Raw genomic sequence first — 26,413 nt, 5'->3', positions numbered from 1 at the left:
TAGAATTTGCCGGAAATCATCACCTCACTTTTCAAGTCACAAAAGAAAAACCTAACAGCCCCCCATCTTAGAGAGCAGTAAAGGAAAGAAATGCCTTGAGTCTTAATATTACAGTAAAAAGGAAACACATGCTTCTCCCAGGAGACTCCTTTCGTAAGTTGCTTTCCTTCATACACAGACAAATATTTTTGTCTGCAGTTAGAGGGAAAAAGTAAGATAATGCTGCAATAATTTGGGTTGAAACAAGAGGAAGTGAAAAGTAACTGCTAATTAATGCCGAAATAAAGGTTTAGCTCACCTATATTCTAAATACAATCTTGTGTATTAGAAGATGTAGTTCCAACTGGTTTCCCTCATTTATCAACCCTAAGACCGCAGGCAAGTCATTTCAGCTCTCAAAGCTTTAGTTTCATCACCTGGAAAACTGAATCAAACAGTGGGCTAGATCAAATTGTCGCTAAAAATCAACAGGATGCCTAGCACTCCTCATAGCAAAATGAATTCCGAAGAAACAAAGATTTATACCTGAAAAATGAAACCATAAAATACCAGGAGGAAATTATGTGTTTGTGTGTGTGTATATATATATAGAATGTGTAACTATATATATAAAATAGATATATTTGTAATCAAATAATATATATTTGTATATTACATATAAGTATATATTATATATGTAATTACATAATATATGTAATAATATATATATAATGTATATATACAAATAATATACATGTATTTGTAATCTTAGAGTAAGGAAAGTCTTCTTAACTGGGATACAAAACGCAGAAGTCGGCTGGGCATGGTGGCTCACGCCTGTAATCCCAGCAATTTGGGAGGCCCGGGTGGGCGGATCACCTGAGGTCAGGAGTTCAAGACCAGCCTGGCCTAACATGGTGAAACCTCGTCTCTACTAAATACAAAAATTAGCTGGGCATGGTGGCAGGTGCCTGTAATCCCAGCTACTCAGGAGGCTGAGGCAGGAGAATCGCTTGAACCCAGGAGATGGAGGTTGCAGTGAGCCGGGATTGTGCCACTGCACTCCAGCCTGGGTGACAGAGCAAGACTGTCTCAAAAAAAAAAAAAAAAAAAAAAAAAGCACAAGATTGATAGATTGAACTATATAAAAATTCTAAATTTCTACATGTTAAAAAAAAACATAAAAATGCCACAGGCCAAAAGACAAATCATATCACAGATAAAGGGCTAATATTTTTTCAAATATAAAGAGCTTCGACAAATTAGTAAGAAAGAGATCAATACAATATGAACAATGTTAAAAAAAAGAGAGAGAGAAAAGGAATCTAGAAAATAGTGTTTTGTAAACATATAAAGAGATGGCCAATGTCACTCATAATAAGAAACACACTTTAAAACTAACCTAAGATAACATTACCAATCTGTTAACCAAAAAGAGACTAAAAGGCTAACCACCCTTATGTTGATAAGGTGTTTACATGTTGTGGGTAGGAAAGTAAATTTAACACGCACAAACTCTTTCACACAGCTGTTCAGCTTCTAGAAACATCTTACAATGACTCTGTACAAGGATTTGCATTGCAGCAATGCTTTAATCAGTAAAAGCTTGGTAACATGTAGAATGTCCATCTACAAGAAACAAAAATAAATGATAGTATATGCACACCATGGAACATTATGAACAATAAAAAAGAAACTCTTCATGTACTTAATTAGAATGATTTTCAAAAAATTACTATTACATGAAAAAAGCAAGGTTCAGAGCAGTACACGAGACAGCACCATTTTGTCTTTTAAAAAGAAAAATGCTTAACATGTCAGAAATGCTTCTATATGCAGAGAATATTTCTGGAATGATATTCAAAACACCAGGGAGAAGAACCGGGAATCTGGGAGACTTATTTTTCACTATATACTCTTTGGTACCTTTAAAATTTCACCTAGATTCAGGTATTATAATTTAAAAAATACAAAACCCCTACGGTATAAACATTCCATTTCTAGGGTTAGCTTTGCCTAGATTTCTACATACAGTTAGATATGGGGGTTAAGATATATATTCCCTCCAAAGACACAGAAACAGCCTACGACCTTGAGGCTGGGAGATCTCCACCCTTGAAGTATAGTGTGAAGATGGGGTGCCAGTCCTCTGCCACTGCACCCAAGTTCCATAGCACTCTTCACTGTCCTTTGGCCCAGTACAGAGGGCCCAAGCTGCAAAACCAGGACTGTATGCCCACTGCATAACAGATATAAGGCTCTTCCATGCTTTTGGGGGAAGTTCTGTCGAAAATAACCAGATCCAAAGCGGAAAGGAAAGGAACCAGAACATTTACACAAACCACAACATTTCAGCTGAGTTTACAATGGCTTCCTGCCTGTTTAAATCAGGACAGCCAAGAACAGACTGCCAGATAAATTGCCATTTGTAGGCCCCTAGTGAGCTTAGGCAGTTTTCCACCTGTCCAGGCAAATAAACAGGCTGCCTTGAGTTATGGACAGGTGGGCCCTGTGGCGCCAGAGACTGGGTCATTAGAGCTTGTGAGCAAGAGTAGGATGCCTGGGAAAGATCTGCTCAGCATCTCGGCCCTGCCCAGCAGCTACAGGCCACAAACATTCTTCTTACCTACTGGCTACTCACCTGGTAGCATCAAAAGGGAACGTCTATGGAGAAGAAAGCAGGACAAAGGAACCCTAGGCAGGGAGGGTAGTCGTCCACGAAAACAGAGTTGAGATCAGACAGCACATCTTTGAGGATGCTGGCATAACACTGGGGTCAGGAAAAGAGCCTGTGTTGTTTCTGAGGGTCACATATTTCAAAGGAAGTGCAAATGAGGTCCAGATTAATTGTTTTCTCAGAGTCTTATATAATAAAAAGCCTATCCCCCACTGCCCGGCTGCCACTCTGACCACATAGCACATCTCTAAACAAATTAAACTTCTCTGGGATATATACACACACATGCGTGCATGCATACACACAGACCACCTTCACATCTGGTCTCTAAGAAGCTCCCTCTACCCTGACGTCCCCTAAGTCCACCCAGGGTCAGAGAATGTCTGAGGCCACCAGCATCTTCCTCTCTTACTGGTTGTAATTACCTATGGGCCTGGCTCTTGAGAGGATGTATTTAAGATTCATCAGGGCAAATTATTTGTGGTGAGTGCTCTTTTAGGACATCAGCACCATTTCTGTGTTCCAAGTGGTGGTGGCACGCCCTGAACTCACCTTCCCTGCCTCCATGAACACCCAGTCAGTTGGCCTCCCTCACTAGAGCTCCCATTTCCGAGATTTCTGGCCATCTTCTGGTCTTAGTAATTTTGAATTCTCTTCCCTTTGCTTCATGATCCTGGTTTTCAGATTTTATTTCTGCCTTGAGTATGCAATGAGCTCATGGAAAGGCATTTCCTAAGACAATGACCTATAACCCAGCCCCTCTGCCAGAACTCACCCAACATCCTTGCCTAGGACAACAAGAACAATGATCAAGTTTGAGAAATTATGATTTCATTCTAGTTCAATAGCTTTTTAAAAATGTGGATATGTGCATGTTTAAAAGCATGCACCCAGCAGCTTAAAATAAAGAAATCAAGGAAAAAAACCAAGATGAGAAAGGCAACAGGTAGCAATCATGACTAAAGAAAAAGGAAGTTAAAAGTAAAAGTCAAGTTATAAGGTATATTTGTAAGACAATATGAAGTGTAGGGTAGAATTTTAAATTTCTCTTACAGGAGAAATTAATTAAGAGAAAGTAGCCCAATAACTACTCATGCTTCTCCCTCCCCACCCCAAGCATGCACAGCTTGCTCCTTCACGTCCTCCTCAAAGGGGCCTTCCTTGGCTGACTCACCTAACGGCAACCCTCCTCCCACCGCACCCTCTAATCCTGTTCTTAGCTGTATTGTTCTCATAACCACTCCTATCATCAGCTACATACTATGATTTTTACCTATTCATTCTTTTTAAGTTCTCATTCCCTTCTAGCTTCCTAGAATGCCAGCTCCATGAGGGCAAGAGGATTTGTCTGTTTTGTTCATTGCTGTATCCCCAGCACTTAGAGCCTACCTGGAACAGAGCAGGTGCTCAACAAATTAGCTGAATGAGTAACTGTAATACAAATATACTTCAATTTTATACTATTACTGATTATGTAAAATATCGCTACTTGTTCTTAGACACAATTGCTTAGAATAATATAAGATGAACTATTATTCCCAAAGTCATATAAAATCACGCACTCTGTATCCTACTGATACTTTACTAGAAAAACAAGATACAAAACCAGAACCAAAGTATAAAAAGAATATCCCAGAAAATGTTTCCTTTTGTGATTCTCAGCATTTGTATGGACTGGAATAAAGGTCAAATTCCTCTCATCTATATTCACCTACATTCATTTGTTACAGACTGAAAGCTGGGGCTTTCAGTCTGTAACAAAACAAAAAAGGGAGAAAAGGAAAATTCTCCTTTTGCTGGCGATTTTGCAAATACCCCAACTCCCTCCTTGGTGCTTGATGGTGCCCTCCTGCTGCAGCTAAAGGGAACCAGGCTGTTTAGTGGGGGACTGGGGCTGGTGGTGGGTGTGGCGGCCTGCGGATACCACGAGTGGCAGAAATGCGGGTGCAGAATAGAAATGTGGGTCAACCCTGGAAAAAATGTTAAAAAGAAAAAATAAAAGAAAAATCCCTCTGGTGCAGAGGGCTGAGAGGCTAGAAGAGAAGCCTATCCTTAACTCCACCTGTAAAAATAAGAATGAAAAGGAAAAATGAATGAGAAAAGTAGGGAGGAAGAAAAAAGACAAAAAAGCATAGAAGAAAAGGGGAGAAAGAGCAAAGGGAAAAAGAAAAAGGGAAACAATGAGTAACAGGCACAGCAGCAACGGGGAAATGCATTGGTGGGAAGTGAAGTAGCAGCAGCAGGGAGGGCGCATCCCCCCCTCCCCCAACCCCCGCTTTCCAGCACCTGCCCAGTTAGAGGCATGATGGCAGCAAGGGACCAGCATGCGGGAGAGAGGGGTGCTGAACACACCAGTTTTCTCATCACCAGTCAATTGCAGAGCCAGGACTAACTCCCGCTCATTCACAACACCGTGGAGTTTCTCCTGTTAGCATCAAGGCCATGGCAATGCATATAAACATACATAAATACACACACACACACACACACACACCGCATATATATACACACACACGCATATATACGTGTGTGTGTGTGTATATACACATATATAATCTAGGCTAACAAAAATCACTTTGATAGAAAGGCCAAAACTGTTTATTTAGGGCTGCCTATAAAATAAATGAGATTATTTTAAAAATATGAACAAATTACCTCAATATTACGAGACCACCTAAAGCCAATGGAAATGTAAAGGGTGTTTCATCTAGGATAACAGTTATGGCTACTCTGTATATGTGGAAACAACTTAAATAGACACTCCAGGCCCTAATCTTTCCCCAGAGGTAGGAGTGCCACATTCTTGCTCAGGGCAGGAGGGCTTTGCTCAGCACAAAAGACTACACAGCATGCTTGTTTACATAAAGAGGAACAATACACATTGCAGAATATGGCGTGGGAAATTTAGTCATCATCAGTGGAAATGCAAATCTCCTTATTTTACATTCTTCTTTTTGCACACCTAACCCCCAAGGGTTAAAAGCAGCCAAAGCCTCTACGGAGTTGAACCAATCAGCTTGTCTCTTGATGACATCATGCCTCTAATGGGACAGAGCTGGAAAGGGCGAGGCGGCGAGGCCACTTCTGGACTTGGCCTGAAAGGGTGCCCTCCCAGTTGCTGCCACTTCAATTCCCAGGAAAAGGATTCAAGAGCCAAGGGTCTCCTCAGCTACCATTTCAGACAAAGACAGGACATACCCAAAATCCTGTGCCAGAAATTATTCTCAGCTTATACAAAATGCATACGAAGCATGTCCCTGCTCTTCACCCATCTCCCACTTATTTAATATTCATGAAAGCTGATTACAAAACACAAATTTATCATTTAAGCCTTTAGCCAAGTTTTAAATGACTCCAATGTTTATGCTAAGTAGACAAACAGCCTTCTGTGGTTTTCTCTTTCATAAACTTCAATCCCATTCAAAGGCAGGTGAGAGGCTGATCTGGTCATTACAAACTTTTTATCCATTCAAACCACAATATGACCAGAAAGCCATCTTTGTTCTTCCTACAAGGTATTTATCTCAGATGTTAATTGGTGCTGTGTGTGTGTGCTGTGGGTACATCACACTGTGCAAGAGACAGAGGATGAAGACACATAAAAAGGAGACTGCTGCAGGAGCACACAGCTGAGATGCTGAGGACACTGCCAGCCTGATGAAGGGAGAACGGGTTTCTTTCCTATAGTAGGAAGTGGGAAAGGCTTAAAGTTTTGGATTTTTAATTTTGTTAAATTTACATATTTTTATTTGGAAATGTCATATCAGTGCTGAAAAACAAAGTTTTAGAGACACTGGATGCCATTACTTTATATATCATTAGTTTATTGTAAAGAAATAAAGTTTAAAATAAAATTTAGAAATTTAGTTTATTATAAAGAAAGACATGGAAATTATATGATGAAATATTTCAGGACTTCAGTGGAAGGAACAGCTTCACGTGATGCCATTTCAATAGTGATTTATTTCTGTCTGCATTCTTTCCAAGAATGTCACCATCTCTAAATAAGAAATAATCCTGTCACCTAGAACTACTTTGGTGCCTCTATATTCTGGGAGAAGAAATTTGTCTCCAACTTCCACGCTAATTGGTCAAATCTCTCTACCCTTTCCTTTAGAGCCTGATCCAACAGCTACCACTGCTGCTTGTGATACTTTTCCTTGAGATTTTCCTGGAGGCATAATGCCTCCTTTGGTTACAGTTTCAGCTGCACTCCTTTCAACCAACATTCAGTCAAAGAGTGAAAGAAACTTTCTAAATGCTGGTCCCGCCATGACTCCACTGCCACAGCTCTGGTGCTTCCAGTTAAATGATGAATTTCTCCTGCTTCCTAGCACCCTGAATATCTAAGCCTTTTAGTTCATTTGCAAATGAAGATTAATTTACAATTTACATGCTAGAGCCATGCTTACTGCTCCAGCATACAGCCATCTATGCTTGCTCACAGTTGATAGAAAGAGTGCCAAAAACTGCTGTATCACTCAGGGTCCCTGCAGGAAAAGATGGCACAAATTGTGCACCTGAAGGAACTTAATAATGGGATTATTTACACAGGTTTGGGTAAGGTGCAGGGAGGGGAGCTAGTCACAGTGAGGAGCATTAGGTCAGAAGGGTCAAAGGGAAGGACTGTTTACTAGAACCCAGAGAGAACAGCTATTGGGAGAAGGTCCCTCCCAGGAGTGGTGGCTTTCAGTAGAGGGACACAGACAATTCAACAACCCCTTGGCCTATTAATGCACGACACATAAGCAGATAGAAAAGGGTAGGAACTGGACCTGAAGGGCAGGTGGAAAATGCCCTGTGCAGCATCTAATGGTTGGAGAAGTTTCAACAACGACAAACCAACCAACCTTATGATATAGCCATACAAGAGAATACTCAGCCTTTTTAGAATGACGATTTGAATCCAGGTGTTATTGATGCTGCCATGGTAAGATATCCACAACGTGCAGTAATTAGGTAAGAAAAGCAAATTAAAATCAGTAAATATACTAAGACCCCAAATTTGGATATGTACTGAATGTTAACAGAGGTTAAGTACGCATGGAGGGATGTGGTGAATTTCCCACTCCTTATCTATATATTTTTAAAATTTTATTTATGTACACCTCTCAGTTTGCCCTCTATTATGTCCCAAGCATCATTAAGACAACAAAGAGTGCTTTGACTTGACTGGAGAACACAGAAAATAACTACCGAGGCCTGGATTCAGATCTCCTCTTAGGCTGAGCTCTTTTAAAGGCAAACTCTATGACTTCTTTGTCACCAAAAATACAATAGAAAATAGGGAGAATGTTAGTGTTATTAACAGATATGATCACAGAGGTTTACCTTAACCAGGCCATCTTTCAGAAGTCATGTTGCTCAGGGTAGTTCAACAGGGCTGCATTAACCCACAATAAGGAGCAGTCTGTATTTGGAGAAAATGACTCCCAAATCTATTAGCCATACATGTTCCCCAACTGGAGAACATCATCTCAACCAACCAGCCATTTGCTGGCCATTATGTGGAAGAATATATTGGAAAAATAAATTGTAGAGAAGGCTGTAGATTTCTCTCCAATCTCTTTTCTCCTCTCAGGGAGTTCAACAGAAAGCTCATTAATTTCTCAAATGAGAACAGTGGTGAAGGTGCCTGCCTGACTTTCTCAGGCTGGGTGGGCTATCCCATCCCTGCAGTGAGGCAGAGCTGTGCAGGAGGATCACCAGTTGAAGGGTTTGGACTCCAGTGGTTCCCCGTGACTCTGCTATCACCAAACAACAAAGGACCTCCTGCAAAGAGCTCTGCCTTTTTTTTTTTTTTTTTTTTTGAGACAGACTCTCACTCTGTCGCCCAGGCTGAAGTGCAGTGGTGTGATCTCTGCTCATTGCAACCTCTGCCTCCTGGGTTCAAGCAATTCTCTTGCCTCAGCCTGCTGAGTGGGTGGGACTACTGACACATTCTACCATGCCCGGCTAGTTTTTGTATTTTTAGTAGAGATGGGGTTTCATCATGTCGGCCAGGCTGGTCTCGAACTCCTGACCTCAGGTGATCCACCTGCCTTGGCCTCCCAAAGTGCTGGGATTACAGGTGTGAGCCACCACACCCGGCCTGAGCTCTGCCTTTCTTAAGGTCTGAAGACACTCCAGGCCTCAGTTCCCATTCTCTGAAGCTCCAAGCACGATAGTAACAGTATCTACCATTTAGTCAACACTTCATGCATGCTAGGAACTGTGCTAGGCAGTTAAACACATCTCTAATTGGTAAAACACGCTGAAACACAGATCTAACTGCCTCAGTTTCACAAATAAGAATAATAACAGTGAGCTTACTGAGGCAGTCCATGCACCGAGGTGGAGATGGTGGAGCTGGGGTTCAAAGCTGGATCTGCTGACTCCTGAACCTGAGCCCATCTGCGGTCCTGCACTTCTTTCCAGGAGCAGCCTGAGGGGCTCCCACCCGACAGCCTTCCTTCTCCCTCCCCAGGCCTCACAGTGAAGAGCTGAGCTAGGCCCAAGCACCTTCAGAGCCTTTAGAGCAGAGTTCCCCACCTCCCGGGGGTCCAGGGACAACAAAGAAAAAAATCAGCAAGAATAGGATATGGCAAAGCAGGCTACGGGCACTGGTCAGGGATAGGGTGGGGAGCAACCATTAACTAATGCCCTATTCCAGAAAAGCCTGCCAAGGCCCTGGGTTTAGGGCCAGTCACTGGGGGAAACACTTGGAGTTTCTCTTTAGAGAGTGATATCCACAGAAACCAAGCACAGTATCACTAAGAAACAACATTGAAGGGTTACACATAAAGGGCCCTGTTAATGTTTCGGATGTAAGCAAACCTTGATCTTCTGAATTCTTTCCAATAAGACCTCAATTGCCTTTAAGTTTTTTCAAATTTAAAATGTAGCAGGGCTTTTGCATTTCAGTCACACTAGAGAACTGGCCCACAACACCCAGATCTTGGATAGATCTAGATCCCTGGGTCATTGTAAGCACCTGCAACCTTTATCTGCACAGGTGATATCAGCAAATGAATCTCCTCTCGATGCAAAGAGACACTGGCTTACGAGCCCACACAGCCAACCTCAATTAAGCCCAGCTTTGCCCAGGTGATTTTGTATTTCTTGGCCAGGAGGAAACAGTGGAGCCCATAAGACTGCCCAGAAATGCTGCATGTTAACAGGACATAAATATCCTGTGAAGAATCGCCCAGCACTGCTGACCTCTCCGGTGGGGATACGCTCAGAAGGAGCCACAAAGAAGAAGTGATTCATTAGACTGGTAAAGCTGTCTTCCAGCCTGTTTAAAGGATTCTGAGATACTGCCTTGATAGCATATCCAGGAGTCATCCCTCAGTATCCACTAGGGATTGGTTCCAGAACACCATTTGGATATCAAAACCTGTGGATGTTTAAGTCCCTGACATGAAATAACATTGCATATAACCTACACACATCTTGTATATTCTAAATCATCTCTAGTTTACTTCTAATACCTGATACAATGTAAATGCTATATGTAAGTAATTGTTATACTGTATTTTTATTTGCATTATTTTTTATTGTTGTTTTGTTATTTTTTCCCCCAAACACTTCTATCCACAGTTGGCTAAACCCACAGATGCAGAAAACCATGGATATGGAGGGCTGGCTGTACTCATCTCTTGGCCTGATGCTCGAGGCCCTCTCACTACCCTGGTGCAAATCTCACTTTCTACCCTTATTTCTCATTCTGCCCTTACACACACTCAGCACACTAGACAAACCAAATGACCTGAGCTTTCCCAGCTCCATGCCTCTGCTCACGCCGCTCTCTCCACCCACCTCTCCTCGTCCCGCCAGCTTCAATCTGGTTTTAACCATAAGACTCGGTCTTTTAATTCCATGTCAAATCCCATTGCTCTAGTGGTCTTTCCTGAATCTCTTCCCACCCTCTCATACCTCCTGTCTCCACTCCCCAAAACACTGATTTTTTAAAAATCTCAGACCTGGGTGAGAGTCACTGATGTTTTCTCTCTTAACCTCTATGGCCATTTCAGAGCACACTGCACTTATCTTCACCCTCCTCTTAAATTTATCTTGAACTTTTCCTATAGCTGACTGTAAATTAGTAAAACTCTGTTTTAAAAAACAAAGGTAGAGCATACATTCCTACAAATATACACACTCCAGTGTGTAATCTCCTGGCACCCCTCTCCCCCAGAGCTATCTCACTCATAGTGATTTTCCACGAGTGGCCAGGCATCTAGCACAAGCTCACCAAATCTTTGTTTACTAAGCAATGAAAATCTTTTGCACAGGATTCCTCTGTCTCTGCCTAATCAGAATCTTAAGCTTCATCTTATACCTTATCTGGAGGTAGCGCTGGAAGCACAGCCCCCGCCCCCAACCCCGATCCTTCACTGGAAATGGATTGGCTTTGGTTTACATAACTTTCCAGCACCTACCCAAATAGAGTTGGGTAGGGCATTAAGTGTACAGATTGTTCAAATGGACATGTCAGCTGTAGTGTTCCCCTCCTCTTGGAGAGCTAAATGCAGTTCTTGAAATTATTCCTCAGAGACAGACCCAGTCCACTTCAAAGGCAGCTTCCACTCAGTAAGAAGCTTGCAAGGGTGGTACTTTAACATTCCCAGGGTGTTTACCTATCTTTGAGAAACACATTCTTCTGCTCAGCGAGACATGCCATAGGTCACAGAGGAATACTTTGGTACATATTTCCAACTAATAATGGCTATGAAAGAAAACTGGGCCTCTGACTCCCAATGTTTTCTACTCCCTAATCTTCATTTCCTGAACCACTTAGCCCTCTTCTGCCTGACCAATCTGGGAATGTGGGATGGGCAGGACCCTTCTGCTGGAAGAAGTATTTGGCCTTCCAGGACAGCACAGTAAGAATAACCATGGAGAAGCAGGGAATAGAAAAGCCTTTCTCTCGCAGCTATAAAAAAGAATGAGCTCGTGTCCTTTGCAAGCAACATGGATGCAGCTGGAGGCCATTATCCTGAGTGAATTAACACAGGAACAGAAAAACCAAACAGTGCGGCATGTTCTCCCTCAAATGCTGGGTACTCATGGACATAAAGATACAACAATAGACACTGGGGACTACTGGAGAGGGGAGGGAGTGGGGGCAAGGGCTGAAAAACTAACTATCGGGTACTATGCCTACTACCTCGGTGATGAGATCAATCGTACCCCAAACCTCAGCATCATGCAATATACCCATGTAACAAACCTGCACATGTACCCCCTGAATCTACAATAAAAGTTGAAATTATATATAAAAAAAAGAAAAGCCCCCTTTCAGCAGCTTTCCCCCCAGCCCTACCCCTGTCCTCCCCTAAACACAAACACCCCTCACACCTCTCAGCTAACCCTGGATCTTCTCTTTTCCTCCTGAAGCACTCATAGGAAGTACTCCAGCTCTTCTTAAACATCTCCAGGGTGAGCATGATTCTCTCAATGGGGCTGATGGGATCCAAATATTTCCAAACAGCATGTCATTTCTAGAAACTGCCCCTCCCTCAGCCCTGCTCTGCTGGGGCCTCCACCCTCTAATTTAACCATTAATAGACCTGTCCTCTGTGATCCAGACTACCTGAGGCTCACCTCTTCTTACGATTGTCAGAAACACATTAGTTACGGAGTGAAAGAACCAGAGCAACCTTGCCCAGATCCTGGGCCTGAGAGTTGGCACTCAGGGGAGCTGTGGTGGGCTGCGGCCAGCCTGGCCAGCCTAGCTCCCTGTGACGTCATGTCAGCCTTACCTCATCCCACTCCGAGGCGAAGGAGGGTGACTTCTCTAGCCTTTTCTTCCCAATGCTGCAGTTGGATAAGGACTCGCTCCGACTCCCCATGGTAGCGTCCTCTGTGGGTGAGCAGGTCAGGAGATCAGAGTCAGACTTGGACAAGCTGCGGCTGAGTTTGAGTTCAGCTTTGGGTTTGCTGGTGGGAGGGGCTCGGCTCCTGGCCCCACTCCGGTCTCCTTCCTCAGCACCACCAGGGTGCGGAGATGCTGTGTGAGTCAAAGTTTCAGGGTGCGAGCGGCTGTTGGTGGTGGGCAGGCCTGCTAGGTAGCCCACTCTCTTGCTCTGGTCCAGGGCACTGGGCTGGGAGGCTCCAGGAGCATGCACACCCATCTCCTCCAGCTGCATGCTGGCCTTGTGGCAGGCGCCCTGCTGGGGGGACCCGTCTGGATGGCTCTGGCCAGCGGTGCAGAGCAGCTGGAAAGGGTCCTGCCCCACCTCGCACACTGGGGAGGAGCCGTGGAGGAGGCCTGAGAACTGCTCTGGGACCTGCCCGTCCTGCCCCTCCGTAGAGTCCTGGCTCCGGCTGCTGCTGCTCCGCGTGTGGTCTTGGAGTGGACGGAGAGACAGAGAAATAAAAAATTAAACGTGGCAAAAATCAACAAAGTTCCAATGCAGCAAGCATACAGCAGAGCAGAGGAATTCACAGAGAAAGAGAGACAGAAACTGGATAGGCTGGGGAGGAGGAGAGGAGAGAAGAAGAGAGAGGAAGGAAGACAGTTTTCATATTGTTCTTAATGTTCAATTTGTACCCAAAGTCAGGGCATTTATGAAATTCCAAACACTGGCCTGATTAATGCTATCTGGCAGCCTTCCCTGTTGTTAGATTTCTGTTAACATTAACGACCAGACCTTGCTATATAAGGCGAGAAGAGTGTTAACTATAACCTAGAGAAAGGACACAAGTCAGGACAGAGTGAGTGAACGTGGAGCAAAAGCGAGAGCACCAGTGAGCAAGCGCGAGCAGTGAGACCCACTCCTGGAACATCTGATACATTTCCATAAAGGCCAAAGTGTTATTTAAAGGCCACCCGCCCTCCCTTCCTCTGGCAAGCAGCAACAGAAAAAAAAAAAAAAAAAGAGGTCATGATCCACAACCTGCAACTTCTGGAATTCCTTAACAGAAACAAAACGGCAGAGAAATAACTGCTTCCTTCCTCAGAGGGGGCCATTCCGAGTTCCACGCCTCATCCTTCCTTCCTCAGGGAGCACAGACTTTTCTTTCTCTCTTTTTTTTTTTTTGAGAATGTGCACATCTTGCTTCTTCCAAAATCTCCCAGCTGCTCATATTTGTTTAAGTTTAACCTTAGTTGATCCACTGAAAACAAAATGGTCTAATCTGTCAATGCCAGGAGACATGTGCAGTTCTCTCGAGACTTCCCTAACATCCTAGAAATCTGACACTACTAGCTCATGAGGCCAACTACTACTGTACATTCAAATACCTCGCCCTGAAGTAGCATAAATAATTGGCCAAATCAGAATCTAACATCAGCACTACACTGGCACACCCAGGGGCTTTCCTTGCATGAACTCAGTCCCATTAAGGATTCTAACCCACATCATCAGAGTAAATAACACTATGTCCAGCACTAGCTCACATTCCATAATATTCAATTTAATCTTCTCTATACGTGGAATCTATTGCACCTACACCAAACAATTTCCTAGTCTGCTCAAAACTCTCAAGAACTATTCATGAGCTCAGAGAATGTTAGAACCAAAAGGGTCAACTATGTTTACAGATGAGGAGTCTTAGTGGTTACCCCAGGTGGTGCGGGAGAAGACTTTAACCTAGGAGCCTGAAGATCTGGCTCTGGTCCTGGCTGAGCTGTTCTCTAGCTGTGTGGCCTTGGCAGTGATTTCATCTTATTGGGCCTCAGTGTCTAAAGTGACTGGGCTGGGCTGCATGATACTTAAAAATCCCTTTAATGTCATGATAGTGATGAGAATCCAGGTCTCCACCATGTCATGATGGCACACTTCTCCCCCTTAGGGATGCGAGACGCCTGCCTGGGTACCTCTCCTGTTGCTGCCTACACAGCAGCCACTCTCCCTCATCAGCACGCCTGAAGGCCCAAAGCCCCTTCTTGAGATTCAGTTCTGCAACTGGAGAGGGTAGCCAGGTGAGGAGCGGTGCAAAATGAGCAGTGCTTTATAAACACAATGTACTAAAACACAGTCTCCAATGCCCACGCATGACGCTACTGTCCTGAAACAGTGGTTCTTCCAAAACAGCCTTTAAGAAGTGGTCTCAACAACCAGCTCTCACAGTGAGCCCAACTCGCTGAGGTCTGAGCAGGGATACAGTTCCCACATAGCCCCCTCTCCCCCTCCCAGCTCCAGAAGAGCAGTTCAGTCTCCACAGTCTGTTCAGCTTTTCACGAGTCTAGAGAAGTGGCCAGGGGCAGCCAATTAGCTCCACTTTATGGCTCTGATTACTTATCCACAGGAGCACAGGAGCACCAACTTTGGCATCTCCCTCCTCTACACTTTTTTATTTTTTTTTGAGACCAAGTCTTGCTCTGTCGCCCAGGCTGGAGTGCAGTTGCACACTCTTGGCTCACTGCAACCTCTGCCTCCTGGGTTCAAGTGATTCTCCCATCTCAGCCTCCTGAGTGGCTGGGAGTACAGGTGTGTGTCACCACGCCCAGCTAATTTTATTGTATTTTTAGTAGAGACGGGGTTTTGCCATGTTGGCCAGGCTGGTCTCAAACTCCTCGCCTCAAGTGATCTGCCCGCCTTGGCCTCCCAAAGTGCTGGATTACAGGCGTGAGCCACTGTGCTGGGCCCCTTCTCTACACTTGACCACTTTGGGACTTCCACACCTCAACTCAAAAATGCTATACCCCAAAGGTCAGGTCCTGAGCAATGAACAAGCCCTGAAAACTTGAATCCTTTCTCTAGGGAAGAAGGAATGCACATAAGAGTTTCATATAGCTTAACTGAGGCCCCAGGAAGCCACGACTCATGGCTATGAATATTACGTATAACAACTGGCAGCCAGAACAAAGCTACCCAGTGGTGTTGCATGGTGGGGCTACAGTGAGGATGACACATGACCATTTAATGTGGTTCAGGTCAATAGTACTTCTAGGGGAAGCTGATGGGGAGAGTTAATCAGGCTGCAAAATTTGCCATCTCTGGGACCACATTCTAACAGCCGACTTCCTACAGATCCTGGCCTAAGGTACAATGTCCCTCTGACTACATTTGAATGCAAGATGACTTTCATAAAAGGAGCACAGGCTTCTACTGCTTTGTATCAACTTCCAGCTTCACATTTAACAACTGGGAGCTAAGGCACCAACAATGAAAGGAAACACCGTAGCTCAGAACTGGGGGCCAGCCTGGCTCACACTGCCTGGGTGGACCTCAGAACCCAGGCCACAGAGAATGTTCGAACTGCTGCTGTGGGAGCTAACAATGCAGGCCCTGTGAAACAGCCACCCATTCACGCTAGCTATCAATGATGAAAGAGAGACAGATGCCAAGGGCTCAATACCAGACCATGCCAAGGGGAAGGAAGTGGGCAGAAGGAAAGAATGGAAACTTACGGAGGAAGGAAATATGTGGAAGAAGAATCTCTGAGGGTCATAATCCTATTAGAGAAACCACAATCCACCAATATTTTGTGGAATATAAGAAATGATGGAAAGAAATTCTTATAATCATATGACTTAGCCAGGCAATTCCTAAGAAAGACACTTTGGTATCTGAAAAGCTTGCCGAGATCTAAGAGCCTAAGGCTGGTGTTCTTGTTCCCATTAAAAACTACATCCAAGGCCAAGATGAGTTTTTTTGGCAGATCAATGGGCAGGAAAAGAATTACTCAATGGTTTTTTCCTTCTGCAAAGTAAGGATAATATAAGGTCTCTTAGGGACAAGGTGCTAACAATAGAATATACTGATCAAGAAGCAGTTTTTAAGCAAATTACTTCACTTCTTTGTGCAATTCTGGGATCTTAATTGGGGGATTGTTGCAGTAATTAAATTATACGTGTGACGCATTAAGAACCATGTCTGGCACATGCCACACTCTCAATAGATGTTGAAATTGTTATTATCCTCCACACAGGGTCCGTTACAACACACTTTGCTCACAGATGAGACCAACTACTTCTCCGTTCCTCACAGGTCTGTCACAAGGATCATCAAAGATAAGGTACATGAAAGTACTCTGTACGATATACAGCACTTCACAGGCATTCATTACCTTCACCATCCTTGTAACTCTGAACAGCAGAAGGAAGGGACAGAAGGTAATATGGTGAGAGGGCTGCAGTGAGAAACTCTGAGACAGGCCCCAGAACTGTCACTGTAACCACTCATCCCATGGACAAATGTATGAAGTGTCTGCCCTCAGGAGGCACCCAGGTGATATGAGGATAAAGAGGCCAGGTGTGGTGGCTCATGCCTATAATCCCAACGCTTTGGGAACCTGAGATGGGAGGATTGCTTGAGCTCAGGAGTTCAAGATCAGCTTGGGCAACATGGCGAGACCTCATCTCTATAAACAATTTAAAAATTAGCTGGGTGTGGTGGTGCACACCTGCTGTCCCAGCTACTTGGGAGATTGAGATGGGAGGATAATTTGAGTCAAGAAATTCAAGGCTGCAGTGAGCTGTGATCATGCCACTGCACTCCAGCCTGGGAGACACAGCAAGACTTTGTCTCACCAAAAAATAAAAAATAAATAAATAAATAAAGACACCAAGTCTGCCTCAATAGATGCTTTAAGACAAGCATAAATCATATGCTTGGCAGACAAAAAGGAAAGCCTGTTTACTTTGAACCAGAAGGCTTCTCAGAAGAGGTAGCTTTCGAGCTGAGCACTGAAGGAGAAATAAGACCTTGTCAGGCTTACAGAGAAGTAAAAATACATTAGAAAAGGCAGAGAAGGGCCAGGTGTGGCAGCACATGCCTGTAATCCCAGCACTTTGGGAGGCTGAGAGAGGAGGATCACTTGAGCTCAGGAGTTAGAGACCACCCTGGGCAACAAACCTTACGCCCAGGGACTAGTGAAGTTGCAGAAGAGACCCTTAGGCCTTTCTCCTACACTACTTCCCGAGCTCTGCCCTCCCCACAGTCTGCTCTTCTAGGAGAGAAACAAGGAGATAATGGCACACAGGGAGGGAGGCCTGTTTCTTATGCTACTCATACATCAAGGCCAGCTGCTCTACTCAGTATGGCACACCAGCATGCTAATTCCCAATCCCATCAACTTGTGATCCTCATTCATTTTCCTTTTACCCTGTGAGCTACTGAAGCAAGGGGTCTTCTGTGCTGCATTTTAATTACCACGATGAGCTATGGGATCTCAAGGGCTCTTGAATAATAACATTTCAACATTTACACATTTTCATTCACCTCTGCCCACTTAAATTAAGGCTGAAGAACGCAGCTCATGTGAGGAGTTGCTAACTCAAATCAACCCTCAGGCCCAGAGAAGAAGGCTGGAGGACCCAGTGTCCCATGTTGTTTTGTGTTCTCCGTATCATTAGGATTGGAATCCTCCAGCTGCCTAGTCACTATAGTGAGTGTCAAAAACCATGGGTGTGCAGGAGAACTCCCAAGTACATGGCTGCTTTCAGAGGGTCACCAGGCTCTCCCTGGAAGGAAGGTCCTGACCAAGTTATTCAGACACTTGCTGAAGACTGCAATTTGATAAGACAAATAGACTGAGGGTTCATTTTGGTCCATGGCAACCTGAGAAATAGAATAAGAGCTAGACAGGGATTCAAGAAGCCCATGTTTTAGTCCCAGCCCTGTGACTTTTCCTCTCTAGGTCTCTTTCAAAAAATGAATGCCTGGGATGCATTCTCCAGGGCTTTGGGATTTAGGCTGGTTTGAATCTGTGATTAAATGACCTCTCTATAGTCCCTTCCAGTTCTGTGATGTTAAGAACATGAATAGCAGCAAGGCTTTTGATGAAATGGTTTTAGCCTCATGGTTAAAAGTACAGGCTTTGGATTCAGTCACACTAGGGTTTAAGTCTCAGCTCCAATACCTAACCTTTTCTTCCTCAGCTCTGAAACAGGGACAAAAATAGCCCCTACCCTGAAGATCTGTCACAAGATATACAATGACATAATCAACATAAATGAAATCAGCATGGCAGCTGGCCCGTGGGAAGCATTCAGTAAATGATAGCTGCTATCATTATCACCATTTTTCATTTACAGTCATTTCTGAACTCTTAGCTCATCATGCTAACACTGCACACAGAGGCTGGTTTCCCTTCTCCTGACTCTGCAAAGGAGACTGATTTCTTCTGAGTAGCCCTTTTAACAAGGCAGAATAAAACTCAAATGCCAGGGAAGGCCAGTATTTTTGTAAGTTTGGTTTGGGATTACATGTAACAGCACAGTGGAGAATCTTCAGACTAGGAGCCACCTGTACTCACCTTGGGGCCCATAGGTATAGCTCAGCTTTGGGACTTAAGACTGTTTCACATTGACTTGGTCTTGATTACCTCAATACATCTCCCCCATCTTCTTGAACTCCTAAAGCGTCTGTTCTCTGCCTGTCATTGGACCTCTAACCTCTGGCCCCCACACTTCCCTAGTTTTCAATATACCAGCTTTGCCTGGATCAGCTTCCAACCAGCCACGATTTCTAATCATGCCTAATTTAATAGCACATTTGCTGTCCTTGCTCCCCTTGATCTTCTGCCAGTTCTTGTAGTGGGTATTCATAGCCATTTGCTTTCCCTTCTCCAGTTGCTGGAATGTTGAGCCCTTTTAAATACTCGAGAAACAACTGACTTGAGTCCTCTACCAATTCACCTAACTCAGCTGGCTTGCAACAGCTACTACTTACTGAGTACTACTCCTTCTGTGCCAGACACTATGCCAAGCATTTTCTTTTTAATATTCACAACAACCATGAGTTAAGGATTAGTATCCCTTCTACATGTAGAAACTGAGGCTTAAAGAGGTTAAATGATTCCCTAAATAATGGTCACCATCCAGTAAGTGCTAGAGCAAGAATTCAAATGCCAGCTTGATTACTAGGCCCAGTGAGCTTTTCATTCATCTCTTGAAAACTATGTAAGATCGATTTCCTCATCTCTTCTGCTCTCTTTAAGCCATCATCTTTACCCACAGCACCTGCATTTTTTGGAGAACAATCACACCAATTTCCCAAGAAGACCGATCAAACTTTCTAAACGACTACTCTCAATACCATGTAAAAATTGGGGGGTAACTTCATCACTTCTCTCCTACCTTAGAAATTAGACCCCATTTAGGATTTACCAATGGCCTTCTAACTGCCTAACCCCTTTTCTAGTTTTCATCCTTCTAGCTCTTTCTGTATCAATGGATACTGTTTGCCCATTGCCCCCAGTACCCACTCTCCCCTTCCTTCCTTGGTTATGGGACTTTTAGGTTCACAGCCACCTAGAATAAAGACAATCATTTCCCACCTCCTTTGTAGGTGGGTGTAACCACATGACCAAGTTCTGGTCAGTGGGTTATAAGTGAAAGTGGCATGTGTAACTTTTGGGAACTATCTTTAAAGTGCCATTCTCCCCTTTCTTCCTTCCCATGCTGATGGCTTGAACTTGGATAGCCATCTTGAACCATGAGATGGCAGAAGGGGACTGGGTCCTTAATGGTCATGAACTGTTGTTGAGCCCAGCACTCCTTACTTCTATCTTGTTCAACCTCAGTTATTGAGGATTTTCTGTCACATTCAGCCTTGGCTCCTAAGATATTGCATTATCCCAGTTATCTTCCTACGTTTCTTTCCCCTTGTGCCTCTAAACATAAGCTCTACTCTTTTTAAAAAAAAAAAAAAAATTATTATTATTTTGGAGATAGGGTCTCACTCTGTCGCCCAGGCTGGAGTTCAGCAGACTCGACCCCCTGGGCTCAAGCAGTTCTTCCACCTCAGCCTCCAAGTAGCTAGGACTACAGGTGCACACCACCACACCCAGCTAATTTTTAAAAATTTTTTATTTTCGTAGAGACAAGATCTCACTATGTTGCCCAGGCTAAGTTCTGTTTTGGACCTCTTCAATCTCTCTCGTCTCTCAGCAATGGATTTTTTTTTTTTTTTTTTTTTTTTGAGACAGAGTCTTGCTCTGTCACCCAGGCTGGAGTGCAGTGGCATGATCTTGGTTCACTGCAACCTCTGCTTCCCAGGTTCAAATGATTCTCATGACTCAGCCTCCCGAGTAGCTGGGATTATAGGCTTGCGCCACCACACCCAGTAAATTTTCGTATTTTTAGAAGAGATGGGGTTTCACCATGCTGGTCAGGCTGGTCTTGAACTCTTGGCCTCAAGTGATCCACCCACCTCAACCTCCCAAAGTGCTGGGATTACAGGCAAGATCTACCACGCCCAGCCTGGATTCTCTTTTATATTAAGAATCACCTCAACTTGGATGATTCCTAAATCTGTATTTCTAATCTTCACATCTTTCATCAGACTCATATTTCCAAGTGTTTATGAAGTATCTTCACTTGGATGTTCTCTGGTACCTAAAACACCTCAAACTTAACACATTTGAAACCGGACTTAACATCTTCCCTCAAACATGCCCCTCCCTCAATTCTCTATTTCTGTTAGTTGTACATTATTTTCTTAATTAACCAAGCTCAAACCTCACAATCATCCTCAAATTCCTCTCCTCATTCCTATACATTTTGTTCCATGGTCCTGTTAATTCTGCTTCTTCTATACCTCTCCCATTCATACCTCCCTTCCTATAACTTCCTACTGTCCCTCTAGTCTGGGCTCCAATTACCTTCGAGAGACTCTGTGAAGTCTCTTGACTTTAGGGAATTCCCGCCTCCAGTCTCTCCCAGTCTAAGCAATCTAAGAATCCACAATTGTATATTTGTGAAGTGTGGCTCCTATCCTGTCACCTGATTTAAAAAGCCTCAACAACACTGCATTGTCTTGGGAATAAACAGTGACGGTGGAGACCCAATGCTCTATGACAAGTTCCCTTTGTTCCAGCCAAACTGGATTACTCTCACCATTCTCCAGACATGTTCTCTGTACCTCCTCCCATCATCTCACTGTTGTCTATGCCACTCCTCCTGCCTGGAATGCTCTCTCCTTCCTTACTTTTGCCTATCAGGTACAACTCTATCTAGGGGTTCAGCTCAAGTGTGATTTCATTAATAAAGCCATCCATGATCTCTTACACTGACATAATTTATCCCTCTTTTGGACACCAAAATTACTTTTATACCACTTTTATGTGAATTTAACATATTCTGTCATCTTTCAGTTACTTTACATATGTCTCATGTATATAAATGCATAATATACATGTATATAAATGGCTGTCAATACATATGGTGGAGGAAAATTTAGAAGCACAGTTCATAAGGCTTGGACTTGTTCCACAACGGAAAAAAAATTGAACTATTCCAACTCAGAAACATAAATTAATAAGAGGAAGACAGTTATTCAGCAGGACTTTGTGCAGGAGCTCCTCTAATGCAAGAAGGTGAGAAAAGTCCAGTGCAGTGGCTTGTGCCTGTGACCCCAGCTACATGGGAGGTTGAGGTGAGATTGCTTGAGGCCAGGAGCTTGAGACTAGCCTGGACAATACAGTGAGAACCCATCTCTAAAACAAATTTTTAGCTGGGCATGGTGGCACATGCCTTTAGTCTAGCTATTCAGGAGGCTAAAGCAGGAGGGAGGATTGCTTGAGCCCAGGAGCTTGAGGCTGCAGGGAGCTATGACTGCGCCACTGCATCCCAACCTAGCAATGGAGCAAGACCCCTGTCTATTTAAAAAAAAGATGGCGAGAGAAGAGGAAGCTGCTGAAGATAAGGCTTAATTGTCAAACTGTCTCATTGATATGTTTTCCCTTTGGAAAAAGCATCCAAACATACTCCTGGGTATTTATTTTGAAAATCTAGCCCGGACTTCTTGGTAAAGATGATAGATCGAACACAGGTACCTATTTTCTCTTCTTCTTGAAATCTCATTAAACCAACAGTAAAAGTGGGACTAGAGATGGAAGCACACCTGAGAAAACAATCCAAAACTGGCAAAGGGAAAAGCCAAGATTTACACTCTAGAATTCCCCAAAGGCTAAGGAATTGGTACTCTGATGTAGGAGTAGAGGGAGAAGCTAAAAACCGTTTCCTCCCCTTTGGAAGGATTAAGGTCTTCATACTCATGCACAAACTGTGCACAGACTCAAATGCGTAGCTCTCAGAAATACTGACTTAATCTCAAAAACCTCTGAAGTGTAGCTGCACGCCAAAAAGTCCATATGTATCACTGTCTTCAGATAATCATTCATGATTGTCCTCTGTTAAGTACCACTTCACCTGGACCCAAGCACTATTAGTGGATGCTACAAAAAAGCACCAGAGAGAACAAGATGGCTTTTAGAGCTCTTGGCTACATTCCCATTTGCTATCAAACCTGGAAAGTTGTCCACTATTTCTCCGAGTGGTAATATGTCCAGAACATCCAGCGAGCAAAGAGTTAAACATGAAAGAGAAATAAATGACTACGCTATACAGAACAGGAATCACTGCTGTTGGTTATGCTTGCCCTGTATGATGATTCCAGAAGACTTTTTCCGCATTTGAAATAATTTAACAGGAATAGCCAGTTAAATAAAACTACCATAAAATCACATGGGCCTCGTGTCTTTTTGGAGGATGGGCTTTCTACTTCATAGATCTATTAAAGCTTTACACTTCTGTCAGCTTTGGTTTTTCTATAGGCACAAATGGCATTTCTGGGTAGGAAAATTATTCACTGTGAAGGACTGTCTTGCATAGTACAGGATGCTTAGCATTCCTGGTCCCCAGGCGCAAAATGCCAGTAGCAACCCCACCTTAACCAGTCGTTGTGATGGACCAAAACTCCCCCAAAACAATTCTAAATCCTCCCAGGGGATGGCAGCAACTCTGATTAACCACATAAAATTTATTCCTACAAATCATCTTATTATTAATTTTTAAAATCTCTTGAGGTTATATATTCTTTTTTGTCTTTTTTTCTATTCTTTTTTGTGGAGAACAGGGTCTCACTATATTGCCCAGGCAGGTCTCAAACTCATGGGCTCAAGCTATTCTCCCATCTCTGCATCCCTAAGAGCTGGGATTACAGGCGTGAGCCACTGTGCCTGGCTATATTCTTTTCTGAAGTTTTAATTTTAAAAATTTTTAAAAATTTTAATTTTTTGTGGGTACATAGTAGGGTACATGAGATTTTGTTTTGTTTTTTGTTTTGGTTGTTTTTTGAGACGGAGTCTCACTCTGTCACCCGGGCTGGAGTGCAGTGGTGCGATCTTGGCTCACTGCAAGCTCCGCCTCCTGGGTTCATGCCATTCTCCTGCCTCAGCTTCCCGAGTAGCTGGGACTACAGGCGCCCATCTCCATGCCCGGCTAAATTTTTTGTATTTTTAGTAGAGACGGGGTTTCACCGTGTTAGCCAGGATGGCTAACATCTCCTGATCTCCTGATCCGCCCACCTCGGCCTCCCAAAGTGCTGGGATTATAGGCATGAGCCACCACGCCTGACCAAGATGTTTTGATACAGGCATACAATGAGGAATAATTACATCATGCAGAGGGAGGCATCCATCCTCTCAAGCATTTATCCTTTGTGTTACAAACAATCCAATTACACTCTTTTAGTTATTTTAAAATGTACAATTAAGAATATTCTTTTATTTTTTTGAGACAGAGTCTCAAAAAAGAGGCGCCTCCTGGGTTCAAGTGATTCTCAGCCTCAGCCTCCTGAGTAGCTGGGATTACAGGTGTGTGATATCACGCCTGCCTAATTCTTGTTTGTTTTTTTTTTTAAGATGGAGTCTTGCTCTGTCACCCAGGCTGGAGTGCAGTGGCGTGATCTTGGCTCAATGAAACCTCGGCCTCCCGGGTTCAAGTGATTCTCCTGCCTCAGCCTCCTGAGTAGCTGGGACTACAGGCGCGTGCCACACCCAGCTAATTTTTTGTATTTTTAGTAGAGACAGGGTTTCACCGTGTTAGCCAGGATGGTCTCGATCTCTTGTCCTTGTGATCCGCCTGCCTCAGCCTCCCAAAGTGCTGGGATTACAGGCATGAGCCACCGCGCCCGGCCTACTTCTTGTATTTTTAGTAGAGATGGGGTTTCGCCATGTTGGCCAGGCTGGTCTCAAACTCCTGACCTCAAGTGATCCACCCACCTTGGGCTCACAAAGTGCTGGGATTACAGGCATGAGCCACCATGCCCGGCCAAGAATATTCTTTATAGCATCCTCACGTGTAGCGGTTTTCTCCTCTTTCTTGATCAAAATTGTCAGAAATCTTTAAAAAAATACAAATTCATTTTAATGATCAAGTCTCTCTTTTTGGTTTCTTCTTTACTTTTACTTTTGTTTCTTTCACTAAGGTATAGCACACATAACATAAAATATCAGAAATATACTATCTGCTTTTATCTCAATAATTCCCTAACAATCTCTTATTAGTTACTCTCTGCTACTTTCTTTTGGTTAAATTTTAATCCTTCTTATTGTTTAACAAATGAATTTAAGAATATAAACTTTCCTCTGAGTACTACTTTGGCCTAATATTATAGGTATTTACACAAAGTGTTTCCACTACCACTAATTTCTATGTAGAAAAATAGAAAAAAATAGGCAACTCATAGACTAAACATGTAACACTAATCAATAAGGTAAGTTGCTCAGTTTCAATGACAAATAGCACGTTTTTTGCTTATCATGGTGGAAAACATTAAAGACTGATAATACACCATGTTGGTGAAGGTATGAAGAGCGTACTCCTCTTCACCATTAAGGGAGGGCAATTTAGCTCCACCCATTAGATATAGACATACACATACACTCTGACCTGCTAATTCTACTTTCTATCAATCTTTTTTAGAGACATACTTTTATAAGTATTTAAGAACACATGTACAGAATGTCCACAGAAGCATAATTTATAACAGAAATCCTGGAGAAGGAAAAAATGAGTTATGGGATATTTAGCTAGATTTTAAGGACCAAGATAAAATTGTATCTGTGCTCTATAGACAAGGCAAATACAAAATGCAAGTTCACAAAAAGTTTGTAAAATATAATCCCACGTTAGCTTAAATACAAACAAAGAATTTCACATAGTCACTTTTGTATAAAAATAACAAAGGGTCTGAATCATATATACCACACTTTCTTTTTTAACTCTGTGGTTAGATTAGGATGGTATTACTTTGCTATTATTAGCCGGGCGAGGTGGCGGGCGAGGTGGCAGGCGCCTCTAGTCCCAGCTACTCGGGAGGCTGAGGCAGGAGAATGGCGTGAACCCCAGGGGGCGGAGCCTGCAGTGAGCTGAGATCGCGCCACTGCACTCCAGCCTGGACGATAGCAAGACTCCATCTCAAAAAAAAAAAAGCCAGTTACTTAAAAAAAATTTTTTTTTTGCAGAGATGGGGTCTCACTATGTTGCCAGGTTGGTCTTGAACCCCTGGCTTCAAGTAAGCCTCCTTCCTTGGCCTCCCAAAGTACTGGGATTACAGGTGTGAGCCACCACGCCTAGCCTACCACATTTTCAAATGATGGTCACCTGTAGCAACTGTGAGTAACAGAGAGGTGAGAAGAACCTTAGCATTTTATTTATATTCATTTCTGTATTGCTTGAAATGTTTTTTTTCTTCCTCAGTGAGCATATACTAAGAAGATAATATAAAAATCTAATTTTTAAAAATTAAAAAAATTTTATTTTAGAGATAGGGGTCTTGCTATGTTGTTCTGGCTGGTCTCCAGCTCCTGGGCTCAAGTGATTCACCTGCCTCGGCCTCCCAAAGTGCTAGGATTACAGGAGTAAGCCACTGCACCCAGCCTAAAAATATAATTAAAAAAATTTCCCATCCCACTGTAGCAGGACCAGCTGCGGACAAAACCCCTCAGACACCAAGATAGTGAAGGGAGTGGCTTTAATCAGCTGGGAGCATCGGCAGGCTAGCGTCTTAAAATCTGAGCTCCCCGAGTGAGCAA

At 43.4% G+C, this 26,413-nt stretch overlaps 1 protein-coding gene and 1 pseudogene across 6 annotated transcripts in view; both read right to left on the bottom strand.

Moving 5' to 3' along the window:
* Positions 1-26,413, bottom strand: part of ANKS1A (ankyrin repeat and sterile alpha motif domain containing 1A) — a 204,557-nt gene that overhangs the window by 58,349 nt on the left and 119,795 nt on the right. For 5 of the 6 annotated variants that reach the window (XM_030802657.1, XM_030802656.1, XM_030802653.1 and 2 more), the window contains one exon: positions 12,403-12,989. In XM_030802657.1, coding sequence (XP_030658517.1) covers positions 12,403-12,989 — 587 coding nt within the window. Of the gene's footprint in view, positions 1-12,010; positions 12,061-12,402; positions 12,990-26,413 lie in introns of those variants that run through there. The other variant, XM_030802659.1, reaches the window with a different exon arrangement.
* On the bottom strand, positions 6,566-6,930 carry LOC105739024 (annotated as a pseudogene).

The sequence above is a fragment of the Nomascus leucogenys genome, chromosome 22a (genome assembly GCF_006542625.1).
Source record: "Nomascus leucogenys isolate Asia chromosome 22a, Asia_NLE_v1, whole genome shotgun sequence".
NCBI classification, from domain to species: domain Eukaryota; kingdom Metazoa; phylum Chordata; class Mammalia; order Primates; family Hylobatidae; genus Nomascus; species Nomascus leucogenys.
This window is presented reverse-complemented; position numbering and strand designations above follow the sequence as displayed.